This window comes from Stegodyphus dumicola, chromosome 8 (assembly GCF_044657685.1).
Source record: "Stegodyphus dumicola isolate Sdum_Otavi_A_Nest chromosome 8, ASM4465768v1".
In the NCBI taxonomy this organism is placed as follows: Eukaryota; Metazoa; Arthropoda; class Arachnida; order Araneae; family Eresidae; genus Stegodyphus; species Stegodyphus dumicola.
Window position 1 is genome coordinate 168,775,743 of NC_140775.1, and position 22,187 is coordinate 168,797,929.

The window sequence follows — 22,187 nt, forward strand, 5'->3', positions numbered from 1 at the left end:
GATGAAAAAAACTGTGTGTCCTGGGAGCTGCTATTGTAAAAACAAATTTCTTTCTTTTAAATTTCTAGTTTCTAGCGAAAAATGTTTGTAAAAGATTGGCCTCGCGTTAGATTCTAGAGCTAAAAGTTTTCAACAAGGTCGTTTTAGACCTCAGTTTCAAACTAATTAACTCTGGAGGGAAGTATGTAAGGATCTTAAGTTTTACTAACGTTTATTTTATTTTAAATCTTTACTATCACTTCTTATTTTCTACTTCCGGCCAGAATTATAAGCGTTAAAGTATTTATGCAAAGTTTGTCTGGCGAACGCCAAGTATTTAAGTTGTGGCTTTTAGCCAAGCAAGAGAGAGGAAGCAGTTAGTCGAAGCAGGCCGCTTACCTTAGAAGTTTTACTCAGTTGCTGTTTGCCTTCCAGGCCAGAGGTTTTAATCCTCTTGATAATTTTTAAACGTATTGTAGTGTTCACAGTTCTCTGTACTACATACGGCTTCCTGTTAATATAAGGCCAATCTTCCACGTTTATTATTTTAAAGTTAACTTAGAAGTTAGTTCTATTTTTATATCTTTACGTTAGACCCCAAGTAGCGGGTCTGTGTATTCCGAAGTACGGAAGTTATTGTAAATAGAGAAAAATAAAGGGTTTTGTATACCCTTCTTGTGTATCCTGTTTACTTCCCACCGTTTTGAACATAGCTTTAGTAAGCTCTCTGTTCCGAGTCAGGTCCTTGCATGTTCCCGAAGAAGGTAAGACGGAACATTGAACCTGATAGACTCAACCACGGTTCTTACTTAGACACTTGGACCAATGGTCAGTTTTGTTCGTAACAGATTAATAGAACCAAAAAAACTGACTTCCTTAGACTTATGGAAACATGTACCAAGTGATCAGAATCCTACTAATTTATTTTCTCGATGATGTGCATCAAAACAGTTGATAAAATCCTGATGATGATAATGTCCGGAGTGACTAAAAGAATATACGGAATCTTAGCCAAAATCCAACAAACGTACAAGAAGTCTCAGTAAAAAAAAGTGAAAATGGTTTGAATCTTCATTGATGAGTGCTCAACTAGAAAATAGAAACTAGTATTATAAACATTTCTTGAAGTACATTGGCATAGTACGTATGTTGATTTGGATGTTACGATTCAGGAAGAATAATAAAATTCCAAAAGATCAACGTATCTATGCTGATTTGTCCAGCGAATTTGAAGAATATATAGCAAGTGAAAACAAATTATTACAACTAACTCAAAGGGACTCTTTTTCTGGTTTGAACGATTCTAGATTATAGAATTTACTGCCCTGTGTTGACGAAGATGGTGTCTCACAATTAAGAACGAAGATCTCTCATCGAGAAGTTACGAAGGATTTTCGGCATTCAGCTGTTTTACCTAACAACATTGCTATTGTTTTCAGACTATTTTTGATACAAATTTTAACTCATCACACTGGGGTACTCAGATGAAAACAGTTCTCAGCATTATTGGACCTTAGGGTGGTTGTCATACTATCCAAGCTTCAACGTTTACGGTGTAAAAAGTAGAAAATAAAAACTGTTTAGATTGGCCACTTGCGAAAATAAAAGAGCTTATGCCTTTATGACAGAGCTCTATCCGAAGCTACGAAGGTAAAGTGAGAATTGTACGTGTCAAGACAGCATAGGCAATATTGTTAGGATCAATGCAAAGAATCGGTCCGTTGGAAATCGTGCGACATCAAGATACTTCTGAAGTAATAAAAGACTTAGTTCCGGTTAAAAGTGATGAGAGCCAAAAGGCAACAGAAAATGTTAATGAACTTTGAGAGGCTCTACCAAAATGATCTGCATATGGTAGTGAGATGAAGACTCCCAAGTGACTGAACTTATAAAATTATTGTTTGTAAGCAGCAGAGGATTGCAAAAGACAGACTAAAGCCCACAGTGGCTAAATGCTTTTGCAGCACCACGATCCACGAATAGTGTGCTCTATTCACCTCTCGTAAGATAGAGGTATGTGAAACCGTAACCTGTAACGAACCTGCAACCTTCCCTGTAAATAAATTTATGCTTCTATTATTCTTATAAAGAGTATTTTTTCTTGTCAGGTAACATGATTCGGTAGAGATTTATTTAATGAAAGTGAACGATCGTATTTTCCAACACATTACTGTTGAAACTGTAAATTTGTAGGTCAAGATAATCTGCTTCAGTGACTTCTTTGTTAAAAGCATTTAGAACGGATAGCTTTGATTTTAATTTCATTGCTATTATTAATGGAAATGATGTCATCATGTACACTACGAAAAAAAATGGGACAGTTTTGTATCTCTCGTTTCAATGGGCCGATCGACGAAATTCAAATTGAGTTTTTCATGTCTCCAAACAGCGACTTAGGATATATATTAGACATATACATAGAATTATTCCAATATAGGTAATTTGACAAAAAAAGCGGACTTTTTCTGAAATAACATATCAATTTTTTTCCAAATTTCGATTCTACGACTCAAATTACGCCTAGATATAAAATTTTGTAATTTTTGGTGGGGAATTTATGGAGAAATTTAAAAATTTACCTTGGTGGATTTTTTTCAGTTTGTGCCAAGAATATTTCACTTGACGAAAATCTTAATTTATAGTAACCTACTTACTTTCCTTATTTTTCATTGATGCACGAGAGAGAAAAAGGTCCATCGTTTAATCTTTCAAATAATTTTAACAAAGTGCGTAAGCCACGTTTTCGTTATTATCGCTTATACAAAATACACCAAATTCCAAAACAGGACGTATATCTTAGGAAATCTTGAATACAAAACCCTAATTTTTTGCAGATATACTTCACAAGTTGATGTTAAAAATTTTATAGGTTACATTACAAAAATGTTTTCGAAAAATTTATAAAAAATATTTAAAAATACAAATTTTTGAAATAAATAATAAAATATGTGCGAATTATATTTGGATTAAGCCTAAATTTCGAATTCTGAAATAAGGAATCAAGTGCGTTTAATAAAGAAAGAGATATTAATAAATATATATGAAATTCAATTAACATTGATGATAAGCAAAAATTTGGAGAGGTAATTTTTAAAAAATACTCATGCGATTTTTACAATATTTGGCAGTTTGCCATAATTTGAGTCGTAGAATTGAAATATGGAAAAAAATTAGCATGCCATTTCAGAAAAGTCCGATTTTGTTTCAAAGTACCTATATTAAAACGATGCTGTGTATAAATCTAATACATATCCTAAGTCGCGCTTTCGAGACATGAAAAACGCAAGTTGAATTTTCGCCGATCGGCCCACTAAAACGGCAGATATAGAACTGTCTTTTTTTTTCCTCAGTGTACCTGTAGGTAAACTTAAAAATTCTGGTTTACGGTAAATTTTTAATAAAATTATATTCCTGAACGAAGGGAAGCAGATTACATATTGCAGGAGAATAGTTTGCTCCCAGAGGAATACCACTAATTTGTAGAAAATTTTCCTTTTGGCAGTTAATAAAATCGTGTAAAGGTGTACAATTATGATAAGTGTGCCATTCGTCGAAATTAGTTAAGATTTTAATGTTGGGAGATAGGTAATAGAGCAGAGCTCAATTAAATTATTGTAGATTTCAAAGTGGTTTAAAAGTTCTCGAAATAGCAGCAATAAATATTGTAAAGTTATTAATAGTTTTAATGACTTTCTACTTATTGTTGTTAATCCGGTTGTTATGTATTTCAGTATTAGTTTGCTTCTGGACCTGAATACAAATATTTTGAGAATGTTGGTGATTCCATTTTAGTAATCATTTATTTACTTCATTAACAATAAATCTTAATTTGATTTCAAGAAAGATTTATGAAAGTTTGGAAGTAACATAAACTGGAGAATTTATTATAATATAGTTTACCTGTAATTTTAAGTATATTGTGAAAAGATTTAAATCTGTTAATAAGTGAGTTTTCTTAACATTGAGATCTGGTAAGTAATCTTATTATTAGGTATATTGTTAATAATATTTTAACAAAACTTTTCAGGAATAATTCAACAATTGTTGTTAGCTTTATTGGCAGTGGTAATAATAAACTGGGTAAACGCTAAAGTACTTTTCATAAGTTCTTTGTAGTTAAAACTGATGTTATTAATATTATTTAGTTGCAGTTGATTAATATAATTTTTAATGCCATTTTCAACATGATGCTCCCATTCTGAAAAGGAGTTTAGCTGACAGCTCTGTTTGTAGCTGGGGGTATAGAGTGTTTAATCATTATCAGACAAATACTGTCACCAGAATAGAAGTTAATTCCGAATCTGGTGCCAAGTTTCATGAATTCCTTAAGTTGTTGATTCCTAATAATGTTGTTACGAATTTTTTAGCATAGACAGATGATTTTAGTGCAGTTGTATGTGAAATTTTTTGATTTTGCTGTGCAATGTAACATAAGAAAAAGATACGTTGTGCAGGAGAAGTAAAAATACAGTTTCAAATCCATTTAACATTGAATAAACGGGTGTCTTGATAATCTGGCTAGATATCGCCAAGCTGACAACGGTTTTGGTGACTTATTTTGTCGCCATATGGTCGTTAATCGACATTATAGTCCGGTTCTTGTGTCAAGCGCAATATTGTAATTGGATAAATATAATTAATCCCTATATTAGCTGCAACTGTAATTCCACCCTCACACTACTTTCAAGTAATTTCGAGAAGCAGAAAGTACGAGAAATATCTCGGCGGTCGGTTGAATATTATATCGGGCTGGCGAGAGCATCTGCTCTCAGTTAGTTGCTGTTATTGTTACGAGTTTTTAGTTCAGCCTGAGATCAGAGATATTTCCGGGTTAGCTCTCTCTTTAGTTGCGCTTTGCATTGTTTTGTGTTTAACGTTCTTAGTAGTTTGAAGCGTAACTATTGATTCTACTCTGTGTTCCTGTGAGTACCTTTACTAGCGTTTTTTTATTTTTAGAAAATTCCAGATCTTTGAAGTATTTCTGTTCATAAAATTAATTTTATTAATCTATCAGCGGACCTGTGTACATTCAATCCATTACGAACACCTACGCAAGCAACAATTTTGGTGTCAGAGGTCAGATTGAATACCAGTGACAACAGCAATGGAGAATCAGTTAAAAGAGCTTTTGGAAGCCTTTTCAGCATTCAAAGAAGAAATGTAAGCGAGTCAAGATTCCATTAAAAATAGATGAAAGCTGCTCAACATAATATGGAAGCTAGCCAAGAATCCGTTAAAGATGAGATGAAAGCAAAGATTGAAACTGGCCGAAAGGAAATGAGAAGAGAAATTCCCTGCATATTGGAAAACAAATTTGAAGCTATGGAAGGTAGAAAAGATTCTGTTAAAATAAAGTTGTACACAGTGAAGAAAGAGTTTCTTCTATGAAAGAACAAATAAATGAGATAGTTTCTGCTGCGGAGCAACGAATCGAAGGAAGGGTTTCTGTCGTGCTGTCCAACAACAAATTGAAGATATGGTTTCTGCTGCCGTTACGAACGAAGTTCACACCTTAAATAAATTCATAGTGACAAGCAGGAAGCAATTTTGATGGTTTTAAATTTTGACCCATGCCTTCTCGTCCTTCACTAAAGCTATTCACCTCTTGGTAAGAATGAGAAGACCTCTTGGTAAGTGTATAATACATAATTTTCTCTAGTTATGGACGCGAATGGTTGGGATTCCCTAGCTAAGGCCTGCTGTCTTGCCTCATCTCTGAGAGAAGACGCAGCCACTTGCTCATTACGCCTTCCTTCAAACTCTTCCCGAAAACCAGAGGATAGACTTCAAAGCTCTGTCCGGCGCCTTGGAGAGAAGTGTTTGAAAGATTATAGCACGTTTCAACTAAAATCAAGTCAACGGGAGGCTACGGAGACACTCCAGGAACTTGTCACGAACGTTGAAATGCTGTCTCATTTCGCCTTTTCGGAGTGCCCGATAGAAACAATTGAAATTTTGTCCTTGCAGTACTTCATACACAGCATCTGGAATCCTGAAATACAGAAAGCTCTGCGAATGGCGGATGTCAAAGATTTAAAAAGTGCTGTAGTGTACGCCATAAAATTCGAAGCAGCAAAGTAGGCAAGTCGTTGAGACGGCTACGTCTTACTGAACGTCTATTGGTCTCAAGTTCAAGAACCAATGGATCAAGTGATTGTTCTTCTAGACGATTTAACCAGACAAGTCAGAATCTTCAGATGCAACAGGAGTGAAGGAAACCAGCCTCAAAACACTGAACCTGCGGGGCTGAAGGCCAAATACGAATGAACTGTAGAATACCCTAGGGCACGGAAATTAAGACCCCTCCTAACAAGAGAGGGAAAATAATTAAAATCATTCTCTGGGATCTGGATATACTTATGCATTACGAGGAAATGGAAACCCTTAGGGCGGAGTCTGAAAGTCTCGTAGTTTTGCCTGAAAGGCCAATATTTTATGATTCATGCAGTTTTTCAAAAATAAAGCTTTGAATATTATAATAAATCATAAATAAATAATAATAAACGACAGTGCTTGATACAAATGAGATCAAAAGGGGCGAATAATTAAAATTTTATTGGAGAGCCAAATGTGTTAAATTTACATTTAATTTTTAATAAAAGTCTAAACTTTATAACGCGTTCGAAATTTTTTGAAATGATAATAATAAATGAAATTGTAATAAAAAATAAAATCAAAAATTTAGAAATAAGTAAATCAAATTTAAAAATATAATAATAATAGTAATGATATTAATAATAATAAAATTAATGATAAGCAAAGTAAAATATTAAGAAGAAATAAATATAAATTGTAAAAAGTAACAATAAGAAAATACAAAAAACATAAAAGAAAATATTAATAAACAAACAAGTAAAAATAAAATAGCATTAAAAAGGGAATACGATATAAAGATAGTAAAAAATGCAATAAATGCAAAAATATACATAAAAAAATTCTTAAGCTTTAATTTTGGCTAAAATGCACAGTTTAGTCACATTCAAGTCGTTTCCTTGGCTCCCCACTTAATCTCTTTTTTATTAAAAAAATTTAAGTTCCGCTTATGAGCTCAATTTTTTTAGTGAGTCTGCGGTCTGTCAAGGAGATCATCACTTAAACACTCAGTAGTCAGTCAACGTGCAATTTTTAGCCAGTCACTGAAGTCAAATTTTTGTCAGTCAACAAGATCGTTACTTATTTAGTCACTTATTTAGTCCATGTCCAATTCTTAGTCAATAAATGGGATCGTCACTTAGTTAGTCACTGCCCAGTCAATGTTCTATTTTTATTCAGTCACTGGTTAGGTTATGAAATCGTCACTTAGTCACTCACTGGTCAGTCAGTGTCCAATGTTTTGCCAGTCAATAAGATTGGTGTCATTTCGAACAAATTTATGACGAACATAAACTGAAATTATTTAAACTTAGCTCAGATCTTGATATGATACTTTAAACTGTTATGTTTATTTTTAATTTTTTTAAAGCAAAAATATTTCAGTAACGCTTTTCTTATGTTTGAAATTGTGAAACGCCTGCTAGGATGTGATGAAGGATGTTGAGTATTCTCGTCATCAACGTAGATAACAGCGACGGTATCAACGACGATATCAATAAGGCGTTCTTGAAATTCTTGAATTGGATTCACTTCTATTCTGTCTATTTGATCCATTTTGCCATTTATTTCTGGTTCATTATTTGTGTTGATGAAATTGCCGAAATCGATGTCCCCTTGTGCTCCAAGATCGTTATGCGATACAATGCATTCAGCATCCAATGATTTAATAGAGGCATTCAAACTGAGTTCTTCCTGGTTGAAGATGGATATACTGGTATTCATGCCTGTTTGATTACCTGAGTTATCAGGTTTTGGAAAATCAAAATTCTCTTCTGTTTCTTGATGGAGGTAATTAAATTGATTTTTATCACTGATAAGGTACACATCAGTGGGATTGTTATCGAAATCTTTGGCAAAAAGGTCGATGTGGTCAGTGTCACAATCAATATGCAAATTAAGAAGCTTATTGTCAAAAGGATCGTTAGAAACTTGGACAAAATCGGTGTCATTGTCTATATCCACATCAAAGGAATCGGCATTAAATTCATTAATATCAGCATATGAATCAAGGAAATCTATATTATGTACCTCCTTTCCGGCATTAAAGTTCTGTTCATTACGGTTAATGGTGTTTTCATCGTTACTTTTTCGAGTTTTCTCTTCTTTTCGAGGAAACAAAATGAAGGCAGTCGCAACACAAATAAGTATGCCCAATAGGCTGTTGATAAGCGGTGTTGGTATAAAAACGTAACACAACACTGTCAACAAAAAGAAGCCCATTTCTAAAAATGGGCCGAATTCGATTTTAGCAGTAAAAATAACAAATTTAAGCAAATAAGATCCACACGTAAGATTTTAGCACCACTAGATTTGATATCTCTAATGATTATAGTTTATAAGCATTGTTAAAAAGTATTCATTAACTTTGTTGTAAATCAACAAAAGCCCAAAAACAATTATTGGTAACTTGATTGTTACAAATCTTATTAAAAGGATTCTTTGACTATGTAGCAATGAAAGAATATCTGATATATAACTCCACTTATAATAAAAAAGGAAGTTTCTGTGTGTGTGTCTTTCGTTCATGCTGCGTGTAAGCTAATAGACCTAGGGCTACGAATTTAGTACATAGGTGCATCTAGGCAAAAGCCAATGTACTTCGAAGCGAGTTTGTCAAAATTGGAATGAGTTTTTTTATGTTATGGTTTTTGATGAAATCGCATTATTCGAAAATCCTCTCTCATTATATCAGCAATAATGCTGTTGTATCACTGTTGTCATTGTTGATTGTATCAAAACTGTTGCCAATCGGAAAGATTACGACAAAAATTAGCGTTTTAAGAAATTTTAATTAATATCTCTGGTTTTTGCTATTTTTTGGATAAAAGTGGAAGCGGAAGAAAAGTGGGCAAAAGAACGAACACTAAATTACCGCTGCCATAAATATTCAAATAAATATTTTCTTTTCGGTTTCTTGTCATACAAAAACATAAACATAATCCTTTACGTTTTCCTAGTTTTATCAGTGCAAAGCACAGAAAATCATGTTTACCTTACACTCTCATGGAAAGCGTTTCATCTACCTTTGGCTAGGTGAAAATGAAGCTAAATATAAACACAATACAAAATATATATAAATATTTTTAATTCTTTAATAGGCACCTCTTTAAGATAAAATCAACTGCTTAGCGTAAAATTACCTTACATTATATTATAAGTGGGAATGTATTTATGTCTAAGAAGGCCTTTAAATGATAAGCTCAACAATATGCTTCCATACAAAACCATCACAACAGACAACATTCCGACGTTCTGACATCATACCAGGCGACGACATTTCATACGACCATCATAACAGACATTCTGAACATGGAAAACCAAGTGAATAGAACATAACGTTTCAATTCTCTACATTCCTCAATAATAAGATATAATAATTTGAGTCAACATGGAGTGTTCAGATCGCCTACTTTACTAAGGGATTCAGCGAATGGAATTAAATTAGCTAGTGCGATGGTCACTTTCTCATCCAACAGATTATGACTAGAGACTGGAAAGGAGAAAGTGACTTATATTTCATCTTCGATGCACCAACAGAGCTAAATTATGCGCCTGCTTAATGCTGTTGGCTGAATATCATTCTAACACTTATACACATGTCTGAAAAAATTCATGAGACTTAGAATGGAAATCTTTATTATCTTCGCTGCTTATTGGATGATAATTGCAGAGTTAACGGTTATCTCGAGAGGCGGTGCTTGCCAGATAATGAAAAGCCTCGGTTTAATGTGCTTCCATTTTCTGCAAGAAGTGGCGGCAGTAAATGGACTCCTCATCATGGGACATATCAATGGAGTTTCCTACAATATGACGATCAATACAGGAGTCAACCTTACCATCATCCGAAAAGTTTTGGCTCAACATCTTGAAGGTAAAGTTATCTGGACGCTGCCCTGCGCTACTTTCTAGATTGTGTCCGGTGAGAAGATCAACATTGAAGGAAAATTAAACGTTAATATGGAAACGTTAAAACGTTAAATTTGGAAGTGCGACCTACTATCACAAGGCATATGTGTCAGAGATTACAGGTCCTTGAATACACGGATTGGACTTTCTAAGGAAATACAATGTACTCCATGGCCAACATTAAGCAAAATAGTAACCCTCCAGAATCCGTCTTCGGAGAGAATTACATCGGAGTTATTGCAGAATGCACAATTAAGAGACAGAGAAAGAAATGCTTCTGAACGTGTCATTCAAGAAAATTTCTCCTGCTGGTCTTCAAAGTGAGTTGAACCGGTTTGACACAACATAGAATTGATAGTCTGGATCATCCATCAATTAAGCAATATCCAAGACGCTAAACAATTGCTAAACAGGAAAATGTAGGGAAACTTCTAAAGAACATGCAAGAAGGTGATGTTATGAAGCCTTCAGCAAGTCCACGGGCATCTCGCATCGTCCTGGCAAGAAAGAAAGCCGTTTCGACTAGATTATGCGTTGACTATAGCCGATTGAACGAGCTTACGAAGAAAGACAACTACTCTTTTCCTAGAACTGAAAACATTCTCTATGGAAGCAAGGGGCTTTCAACGCTTAATATAATGAGTTGTAGAGACATTAGGTATATTTCTGGAAGCAGGAAAGATGAAAAATAGCAACCGCCTTCGCCGGGAATCGAACCAAGGACCTTTGGAATACCGACCCAGCGAGCAGAACCACTACACCACGAAGGCACGCTAGGAAAGTTTGAGAAATACTTTATATACTCCCCTTTTAAAGGACGACTAGGCTTTTTAAGGGTCCCAGTCGCCAAATCCTTGGTGTGGAGAATCCTCATCCAACACCCTTTTAGTTGGATGCCGCTATAGAGACATTAGGTACATTTTTGGAAGCAGGAAAGATGAAAAATAGCAACCGCTTTTGCCGGGAATCGAACCAAGGACCTCTGGAATACCGGCCCAGCGTTCAGAACCACTACACCACGAAGGCACTCTAGGAAAGTGGGAGAAGCACCTTATAGAGTAAAGAGTGGATACTGGCAGATCCTGATGATGAGAAAAGACAGCCTTTTCTAGGACAAAGACTTTGACAGTTCAAGAGGATGCCGTTTGGACTATGTAATGCACCGAAAACATTAGTACGCCTCATAGAAACTGTTTCGAGGTCTATCTTACGAAGCCTGCTTAATATACGTGCATGACATCATCATCCATTGGGAAAAGTTTAGAAAATCTAGAAAATCTTAGAGAGGTGTTTCAGAAACTGAAAGAAGTCAATCTAAAATTGAGCTTCGCTAAATGTAAACTACTCAGACCAGAAGGGACTTATCTTAGCCTTGTCATCCCTGCCGAAAGTGTGCGTACAAATCAGAAAAAAGCTCCGAAAATGCACATAAAATGAGAAGGTTCCTGGGGCTTTGTATCTTCCATAGGAGATATGTAGAGGACTTCTCTTCCATAAAAAGACCCCTTCACAAACTTAGAGAGAGGAAGCAAAAATCTTGTGGACAAAAGAATGTGAGAATGGATTCAACATAAACGAAACTTTAACACCTGCTCCAATCCTGATGTATCCTCAGCTCGACAAACCATTAATTCTCGACACGTATGCGAGCAATGAGAGTGTCGGTGCTCTTTTGATCCAAGAAATAAACTGTCAAGAACGAGTCGTGGCCTACTGGAGTAAGTGTCTATCTAAACCGGAGAGAAATTACTGTGTAACAAGAAAGAGTTGCTCGCATAGTTAAAGCCACAGAGCATTTCCATCATTATCTCTACGGCAGAAAATTCCTGTTCCGCACAGATCATACATTGTTTCCCTGGATATTAAAATTCAAGAACCTCGAAGGCCAAATAGCCCTGTGGACACAAAGCCTCCAGGAATATGACACAACTATCCGTTATCGGAAGGAATCATCATCCCATGGAAATGCCGACGCCCTGTCTAGAAGATCTTAGTCAGAAATCTGAAAATATTGTTCCAGGATCGAAGAGAAATACGAGTTGCTGAATCCGGTCCCATCCCACGATAAGTTATAACTATAATATCGGCTGATTGAGGCCCACCGAGTAATGAAGAAGTCATTAAAAACCAATTGGAAGACGACGACATTCAACCAACAATTGATTTAATGGAATCTTCAAACAGGAATCGGGAGGACATTTCGATCTAAAGTCCTACGACAAAACAATATTGGGCTCTCCGAGAGTGACTTCACATTCGAAACGCGTCTTGTATGGGATATTTAAATTATATGATGGAAAGACATTCCGATGGTAAGTGATACTTTCAAGATCCCGGACGTAGTTAAAGAAATACACAGCATTCCAACAGGAAGCCATTTCGTAATAATGAAGACGTTACATAAAGTCCGAGAGCGCTTCTATTGGAGTAATGCAAGGGAAGACATGCAAAACTGGTGCCAATTTTTCGATGGTTGTGTGGATCGGAAAGGACGAAAGAAACGCAGCAAAATGAAGCTGCAACATTACAATGTAGGAGCGCCTTTGGCATCCTGGGACTTCTGCCATACTGCTGATGTCAACAAATATATCCTCGTTGTCACTGATTACTTCACCAAGTGACTTGAAGCCTATCCTATTCCTGGCTGTCACAGTAGTTAGAGGTAATGATACAGCACTGGATTTTCTGGTTTCCAGGTTCTGAGTGCCTCTTCAGTTATTAAAATCATGGAAGAAATTTTGCTTTGGCTGTAATTAAAGGACACTGCAGGCTACTCAGTATTGACAAATCCATAACGACACATTTACATCCCAGTCAGACAGTCAGACATCTTGGTAGAGTGGTTTAATAGAACCCTCCTTAACCCCTTGAGGACCAGCGCGCGGAGAACAAAGCTCAGCCACGGGACCGAACCCCCGGAAATGGAACGTCGCAGCCGGCCATGCATTATGAGCAGTTAAGCATACTTCTAAAAACAAATTCATATAAAATCAACATTCTAATATAATGACCTCAATTTTTGAAGTTACGTACTTAATATTAATTATTATTATTTATTTATATAAAGAATATCACATTAATAGAAATAAATGAAAAACGCGAAACACTAAAATTATAACTATAAGATGAAAACAAATACTATACACATGAAAACAAAATTACATATATGAAATGTGAAAGAAAATTAAGCAATAATTAACTAAGGCTCAACTTCAGTACTACGGTTTACTGTAAACCTTCATCGGTTTGCTTTCCACCACACTTTAAATCATGTCATCCGACTAAACAAAAGTTAGCTTCATTTTATTCCTATGTTTTCCGTGCTCTTCAAGTTTGCTCCTCCAAACTATCCCTTGATGAAGAACTAAATTATTTAAAAGCAAAAGCTGTTGACAGGGGCTTTTCACCCAACATTATTAATCAAGCAGTTAAAAAATTCTCATCTCAACACACTAAAAGCCACACTCTTATTTTAGGAGATTATAAAAATTCTGTTGTCGTTCCCTTCTTTCCATCAATTAGCTATAAAGTTGCACATATTTTGCAGAAATTTAACTTTCGGGTTGTTTATTCTCCCATCAATAAAATTCCGACTTCTATACTCAAGGACCCCATTCCGGATATGAATTCCTGGGGTATTTATAGGATTCCTTTCCAGTGTGGTTTAATTTACATTGGCCAAACTAAGAGAGCCTTAAAATTTCGCGTCAGAGAACATGAGGCATATGTTAGAAAAAAGGAAACACAGAAGTCTTCTGTTGCTCAACATTGTTGGTCCGAAAATCACATTTTCAATTTTTCTGCTGCCAAAATTATTCAAAAAACATCTTCCATTGGAGAACTGGATTTTCTAGAGGCATTTCACATTCAAAAAAAATCTTTCTGTTCTAGTTAACGATCCTAATTCCAATCCATCTTTGCCTTCGGCCTTTAAAGAAATTATGTTTTAGTTCTGGTTTCACCAACAGATGGCGCCACTAGCTTATTTTCTGTCCAGGCTTCCTTATGTTATCTGATCATTATATCCTATTTCGTTCATTTCCGCTTTTGCAGCTGACGATAGTGGTTCGGTAAAACCATCGAAACTAGTCCTGTGAAAATTTGAAAATATAACGCTGAATTTTGTTGTTTGACTTCAGAATTAATAATTAACTGTAGGTAATTAAATTCCCATTTAATAATTCTGCTGTGAGTGGAATAATTCAAAACGAGAATCGACACACAGGACAACGACTGCTTCTTTCGCCGAACAAATAAGATGCATCACGCATCGAGAAACCTGCTCTAAAATAATAATAATAATAATAATAATGCTGTAAAGTTACTTTTTAATTAACCAAGAAAGTCTATGTTAAGTTTTAAAATAAATATAAAATATGACAACTGGTCTGAGTTTTTCCATCATGGAAGTTCGGCGACGTTACACCCGCTATAGTCAGCTAGATGCGTTTTCCCTCTTTTCCTAACAAAAAAAAAAAAAAAAAAAAAAAAAAAAAAAAAAAAGGAAAACATTCAGCTGGATGCATTTCCTTACATTCTAATAACAAAAAACGAAAAGAATTAAAATGAAGAGGAAAAAGAAAAGGAATTTCTAACGAAATAAACAAACGCGCAGGTGTTCATTTAACTTAAAGAGCTGTGATTCCCAGTTTCTTTACACCAATAAATCTATCAAAATCAGACGAACAGACCCAGAAACTGATGCTCGTACACGAAGCTTAAAATCCAGGTGACTTAGCCGATGTGAAAACCGTTACCGTTTAGCACCATCTACTGCCATTTAAAAATTCAAAAATGTCGATCCGTTTTCAAGTTACGTATACGTGGCACTGGGCTGAAGAGATTGGTCGGAGCTCTTCGCGTGTACGCGACGCTGGGCTTGTAAGAGTGGAATCGTTGCGTCGCGCATATGCGACGCTGGTCATGAAAAGGTTAATAACCTCTAGTTGGTGGTTTCCAGAAACCAGGACTGGGATAAGAAGTTGCGTCTGTTTGTACTAGCTTATCGCAGAGCTGCCACAAGACTATCGGTTATTCCCCATCCCAGATGCTCTTCAGTCATAACCTTGGTTTTGGTTTGTGATCTTATTTGGTTGCTCTCCAGATGCGTCTTCATCGCCTGAGGAGTACACCAAAGGTTTCCAGGCACAATTCGAACTGATGCACGAGACCGAGTCAACTTGGCGACGGAGAAGATTAAGACCCGATACGATAATCAAAATCAGTTTTAGTTCGGTCCCTGTATGACCGTAAGAGGTATTGCTATTGAATAAAAGTAATTGATTATTATATTAGTTACAACTATAATTCGACCATCACATTACTCTCCAGAAATTTTGTGAAGCAGAAAGTATTAGAAATATCTCGACGCCCGATTGGAAACTATATAAGGTCGAAGAGAGAGCATCTGCTCTCAGTTGCTAAGTTATTGTTGTTGCAAGCTGTTAGTTCCGAATGAGCTTTCTCTTTAGATTTGTATTGCGCTGTGTTTGACATTCTTAGTAGTTAAAAGTGTAACTACTGATTGTACTTTGTGATACTGTAAGCACCTGTATGAGAACTTCTGTGGAAAATTTCGGAACTCTGAAGTGTTTCTATTGATTAAATGAATTGTATTAACCTATCATTGGGCCGGTATGCATTTAGTTTATTATGAGCCTGTCTATACACAACAAGTATAATATTAATGTATCTTTATAGGTGCTATTACTGTATATTTATAATGTAGTGTGTTTAACATTTAAGGTCTCTTTAGAAATAGTATAAAAAAGCATATTCCCCATCCCCTCTTGGTTTTCAAGCAGTAAAATTACTAGGAAAACGGTGGAAAATGAGAGTAAACATGCCATATACTTACATATGTAATGTGTATACATACTATATAAATGTTTTATAAAAATAATTATAGTAGTAGTAGCACTTGAAATATCAGCCTAATGTACATACCTGACCTTATAACTAACTAAGGTATATACTTGACATCTTAAAATAGGCATCATATGAAAAAAAAAAAAAGTGTATACACACTCAAAAATGCTTATTTATCAAACCTTTATGAAAAAAAAAAAAAAAATTATATATATAAGGCAATTATTCTAGTTTAGTTAGAAAGAAACCTTTGATAGTAACCATCTTCCTAACTTGAGCACCTTTGAAAGTGACTTGTATTTCCAAAGATATTACTAAATTGTGCCATTAAGCACCAACGATAACCATATTCTCTGTGGAGATCACTTTCTCTGACAAAATACCTAAAACAGGAGGGAAACGTTTCACTGCATCAACAGAATAAAAGGCTAATGCAGTGTTTCCCAAACTTTTGACATATGTGCACCCCTTAAAAAAAGGATATATTTTAATAACAATCAAAATATATTTTTTTCTTTTTTGTGACACACGCAAAATAATAAGAAAAGAGAATTAAAATTATTCATAATAAAATATAAATAAAAGTTATATTACACTGGTTATCATAAATTAAGGAAACATCACAAAAATAGCGATAACTCCCTAAAAAATAAGCCAAACTGTGTACAATTTGAATATGCTGCCAAGTAAGAGTACCTGAGTAAAACTGCAATATGCAAATTAGTGGCGCTCCTTTCGGAATACGTCATCTGCGAGGAGCATAAAAATCCATGTTTGAGAGCAAACCCACATATTTCATTGTGACAGTGACATCAGAAATCTGAGGTAGCCAATTCATAACAGTGACCTCCAGGCATCATTTGCGTGCAGAACTGCGATGGAGAGCCATTGGGAGACCAGAGGCAGGACAAAGTCAAACAGAAGTGGCCAGATGGCTAAATGTGAGTCCTTCTGTGGTTCATAGACTTTGGAGGCAATTTCAAACCACAGATTCAGCATCTAGGAGGTTCAGCCAAAGACGGCCAACTGCTACGAAGAGTGCCGATGACCGATATTTGACATTATGTGCACACAGGAAAAGAACCGCTACTCCGACTCTTCTTAGATCCTTCCTTGCTGCAGCCACTGGAAGGCTCGTGTCAATGTCAACTGTGCGTAGAAGTCTTCACGAAGGTGGTCTGTATGTGAGGCGACCAGCCATTTGTGTGCCACTCACGTCACGCCATAGGAGGGACCGTTTTCAGTGGTCACGACAACACGTCCACTGGACGCCTGATCAATGGATGGCGGTTCTCTTTACGGATGAGTCCAGGTTTAGTATAGAAAGCGATAGTAGGCATTATTTGATATGGAGAGAACACAGAACCCATTATCATCCGTGAAAGAGATGCATATGGAAGGTTCAGTGTATGTGTTTCGGGTGGCATCTCTTTGGGTGGAAGCACAGACCTCCATGTTTTTCCAAGGGGAACCGTGAATGCTCAGATTTATAGAGATGGCATCCTTGATGTTTATGTGCGCCCATATGCAGGGGCTATAGGGGATGCTTTCCTGTTACAGGACGGCTACACAAGGGCTCGCATCATAGATATTATCTTCAACAGGAAACAATTATGCGCATGTAGTGGCCAGCTCAATCTCCGGACTTGAATCCTATCGAGCACGTTTGGGATGCTTTAGGGAGATGTCTAGCTGCTCTCAATCCGCCTCCTCAAACCCTTGTCCCGCTTGCAACTTTGCAAGAGCAATGGCTCTCGCTTCCTATGGAACTGATAGACCGCATAATTGAAAGCCTCACACATCGCTGAATGTGCTGTATTGCTTCTGTTACAGGACGACAATGCAAGGCCACACATCGCTCGCATCATATATGATTATCTTCAACAGGAAACAATTATGCACGTGGAGTGGCCAGCTCGATCCCCAGACTTGAATCCTATCGAGCACGTTTGGAATGCTTTATGGAGACGTTTAGCAGCTCTCAAGCTGCCCCCTTATACCCTTGCCGCGCTAGCAACTGCTTTGCAAGAGCAATGTTTCTCGCTTCCTATGGAACTGATAGACCGCATAATTAAAAGCATCACACATCGCTGCATTGCTTCTAGAGGCGATCATATACCATATTGAAGGTACTTTTCCTATAGCAAACTGACACCTTCGATTTGTTCATTTTATACATGTGCTAATTTCTATACTACCATATTTGTCTGGTAATTTCTTTTTATGTTATTTGATACCTTACTATGTGTTGTATATTGTGGGTAAGTTTCATTAAATTCTACATGTAACTTTTTCAGTAATAGTGATTTCTCCTTAATTTATGATAACCAGTGTATAAATAACATTTATTTGGATTAATGAGAAAGATGAAACTGTTTGTGATGAGATTAGAGATTGTCATATTTGGTTCCCTAGTTGTTAATTTTAATCCGAGATGCAGTTCCACATCCAATAGTCTGTTTCATTTTTTTTGTCTTAATGTCTACAAATGCTGAAAAAGCAACTTCACATAAATATGATGTTGGAAAAGAGAAGATGTATTTCAGAAAAAATGCAACAATGTGTAACCAGAATGATGTTAAAATACACTCCTTATGTTTACTTTTGAAGAATCCGTCAGAAGACAATTACAACAATTTTTCTTTTTCCGCATGCGACAAGTCTTCTGGCATGGATGTTGTGTTAATGTTAAATGGACATCTTATCCATTCAATATTTTTGTTTAAACCAGGGAAATAGTTTTTCATGACCACATGTAAACTCTCCAAATGTTGTGTTATGTATTTCAGAATATCAGCATCAGTTTTAATAGTCGAACTTCTTATAAACTCATGAAGAGAGGAGTTGGTAATGGAGAGTCTACTTCTCCATTACCAACTCTCTTTTGCCATAAATTTAATTTTGCGATGGCATTGTTTCCTTGAAAATGAAATAATGAAATTTCTTTGCCTTGTAACGATAAGTTGAGGCAATTTAAAATAAAGAATATATCTGCTAAGCATGCTAGTTCACAAAGTCATTTCCAGTCATGTAGGCAATTTCTCAACTGAAATCTCTCATTAAGAAAACACTGAAGTTCATGTCCAAGTTCAAACAATCGATTTAGAATTTTTACTGGAGATGTCAATGAACATCGGTATGAAACAGAAGCTGGGTATGACTACTGCCTATTTCTTCACATATTTACGAAAAAAGTTATGCATTCAAACTACAGTATTTAATGTAGTTAACAATTTTCACGCTTTCATTCAGAACTTTCTGGAGATGAATAGGCATTTTACGTGTTGCTAATGCCTCTCTGTGTATGTAACTGCGTAGATGCAACATTTTGAATTCTTGCAATGAGTCCTTTATTAATTCCGACCATACATTTTTGCACCATCTGTGCTTATTCCAACACATCTATTCCAATCAATTTTGTTCTCTTGCATAAATTTATTCATAACATTAAAGATATCTTCTCCTATTGTGTGACCTAGTAAAGGCTGGAAAAATACAAAGTCGTCATGAATTTCTTGATTTTTTTTGTATCTAACAAATGCGATAATATTTTCAAAATTTGCAATATCAGTGGACTCATTGACTTGCAATGCATAATAACTAACGACTTTGAGAAATATCAGATAATAATATGTGTTTCACATTAATAGACATATCAATGATTCATGGATGAACTGTATTATTTTTGAGAGAAACACGGTAAAAAGTTTGTCTTGCTGTAATTCCTATCAATACTTTTACCATTATCTTGGCTGCAGGCTTGTTTAAAATTTCGCCAATGGTTTCTGTTGCACTACATTTGACAATTAAAAGTGACACACGATACAAAGTTTCTAGTATTTTTTTATTGTCACCTCCTATCAAACTCCGCATTACTTTTCGAGACTGATTTAAAATCTTTGTACTGAATATTGTTTGTTGTACTTGCAAGTTTTCCTTGTTTTTTTCTTAACAGGTTCTTTCAGAATTGAAGTTCATTCATCATTAATTTCATTATTTCCTGTTAGTTGATTGCTACTATAATCATTACTTTCTTTCAGTGCAGTAGTTCCAGATTTCAACCAGCGATCCATAACCTACGTTAGTGATAACAATTATATTTTATAAAAATAATCAAAATCAGTGGGGCTTACTAAAGCACATAACAAATCATTTCTTATAAGAAAAACCGCACAAAATCTAAAAATACACAGGTGCCTAGAGAAACCACTAACTATTAACAGAGTAAGTTGTCTCTGTAACAAAGTGCGGTATATTCTCGCCATGTCACACCAGACCATCTCATGCCTCACAAGACTGTCTTGACTCATAAGAACGTAGAATTAGGCACAGCTAAGCATGGTGCAGTGCATATTCCCACCAAACTCTTCCCATACCCCTGGGGGTAAACATACCACACTTTGGGGGAAAACTGGGTTAATGGAATCAGCCTCCAAGGTGTAGAGTAAACATAAGAATTACATTTTGAAAAAAAAAAAAAAAAAAAAAAAAAAAAAAGCTACTCATGATCATGTATCTAGTTTTAATTTTAAAATAGTTTCAACAACAACTAATCATCAAAAATACCAAAATAAAAGACAGAGGCATATGAAGATATATTTTATTTAAAACACTTGATCAAAAACAACTTACATGAAAAATGATCTTTTTCAGTATATACTAATTAATATCCACTATAAGTGAACATAGCTAATAGCATCTGGTTGCTGACATTTAATATGTTTTTGAAACACATTAAAAGAACAAAATGTGAATCATTTTCCCACTAGTTTCATAAAATTATGTTAAAGAATACAGGCCAAAATAAAGATGAAAAATAAATAATGGAAAATTTTAAAATCAGCATAAATTAAAAATTTCCTAAATCACAATCATATTCATAGGCTTAAATTAGCAACACCAGAAAAAATATATACCTGCTAATATCTTCCATTTGATTTTTATATCTCTACTATATTCACACATCTCAAAATTTTATTTACACATAATAAAAAACATAAATAAAAATTTTAGAGCTGAGAATATGAGAGAAAAATTCTGATACAATGTTTTGAAAGTAACAATATTTGCATTAAACTGAAACTTACATAGTATGATTGTGTATGTTATGTACATATATGTACAAATATACATGTACTTCCCAATCTAATCTCTAAAAGAGATACTTTGATTTTTCAATCTCATGATTGATTTTGTGAACAGTTCAAAATTTCTCTTTGCTTTAGACTGTGGAAGCAGAACCTTGAACTAAAAGTTACAGTTGTTCACTCAGTGACTATACACATTACAAACATAATTATAAGAAATAATTCATCATGAAAAACTAAAAATATTATTTTCAAAAGTAACCATAAAGCTGAATCATTCTCTTTGTGAATGTCACAGAACACACTCCTATACTGAATGCTTCTATATGTCCAACATGTCTTTTTATTTAAAAATAATAAAATTTCATCTAATATCTTATATATATTTGAAAATACATGGCTGAATATTGTGAATGTATTAGCAGATCTCTACAGATTGGACCTGTTTGCCTTTGAAACTGATAAGAGTCTTGACTAAAAATCTATGCCAAACACAAGGCTATTGCTTTGATTTTATGTTTTATTTTGGTGTGTTTCTCTTTATATAAAAATTGTTGGTACTTTCTGGTTAAAGGGGTCACCACTAGCACTTTGGCAAAATTTGGTGACATTTATGGCGAAAATTAGAACCATGAGTATAGATATTTGTGATTATGGCTTTTTTGGAGGACGCCACCGAAAACAATCGATCTGTTGAAAAAGCATTTCTGTAGTAACAGGATTCCGGATGCTTTCCCAAACACCTGAAACAAAACACGATTGAAATACATATCAGAAATTAGCTTTTGCAAAATCTTTTGATAATATATTATTGAATTCAAAAATACACACAGAGATTTTATGAAAAAGCATTTTTAAAGGACTAAGAGAACATGGAATAGGATCACGTAATTAAAAAATATTTAAATGTATGCCTACAGCAAATTTGACTACATAAAAATTTAAAATTAGGCAAAAAGAGATTCATATTTATTTATTTACCTTATTAAACATTTCTTTCAATGTAAGTTGTTTAAGTTGCTTCGGGTTTTTTCTTTTTTTTGTTGTGTGTGTGCTAATACTTTCTCTTTAAATCTGTAGACAGACATAATCTCTTCTTCAGTTACATTGCTGAAAAAGTCCTGTATCTGTTGTGTCGAGGATTCCTACTAACTTGTCAATCGAAATTTTTTTGTTTTTAGTAACTTCTGTCACTTTCTTCACTATTGGTAGCGGTATATTCTGGATCTAGAACCATACTACAGATTTCGCAAT

The 22,187-nt window shown here is 35.0% G+C and overlaps 2 protein-coding genes across 4 annotated transcripts in view; one reads left to right on the forward strand and one right to left on the reverse strand.

Moving 5' to 3' along the window:
- Positions 1–22,187, forward strand: part of LOC146996031 (uncharacterized) — a 114,561-nt gene that overhangs the window by 59,290 nt on the left and 33,084 nt on the right. The gene's annotated exons all lie outside the window — the stretch shown is intronic.
- Positions 20,429–22,187, reverse strand: part of mRNA-cap (RNA guanylyltransferase and 5'-phosphatase mRNA capping enzyme) — a 91,992-nt gene continuing 90,233 nt past the window's right edge. For both annotated transcript variants that reach the window (XM_035354944.2, XM_035354945.2), the window contains one exon: positions 20,429–21,676. In XM_035354944.2, the coding sequence (XP_035210835.2) occupies positions 21,585–21,676 (92 nt within the window). In that variant the 3' untranslated portion in view covers positions 20,429–21,584. The remainder of the gene's footprint in view (positions 21,677–22,187) is intronic.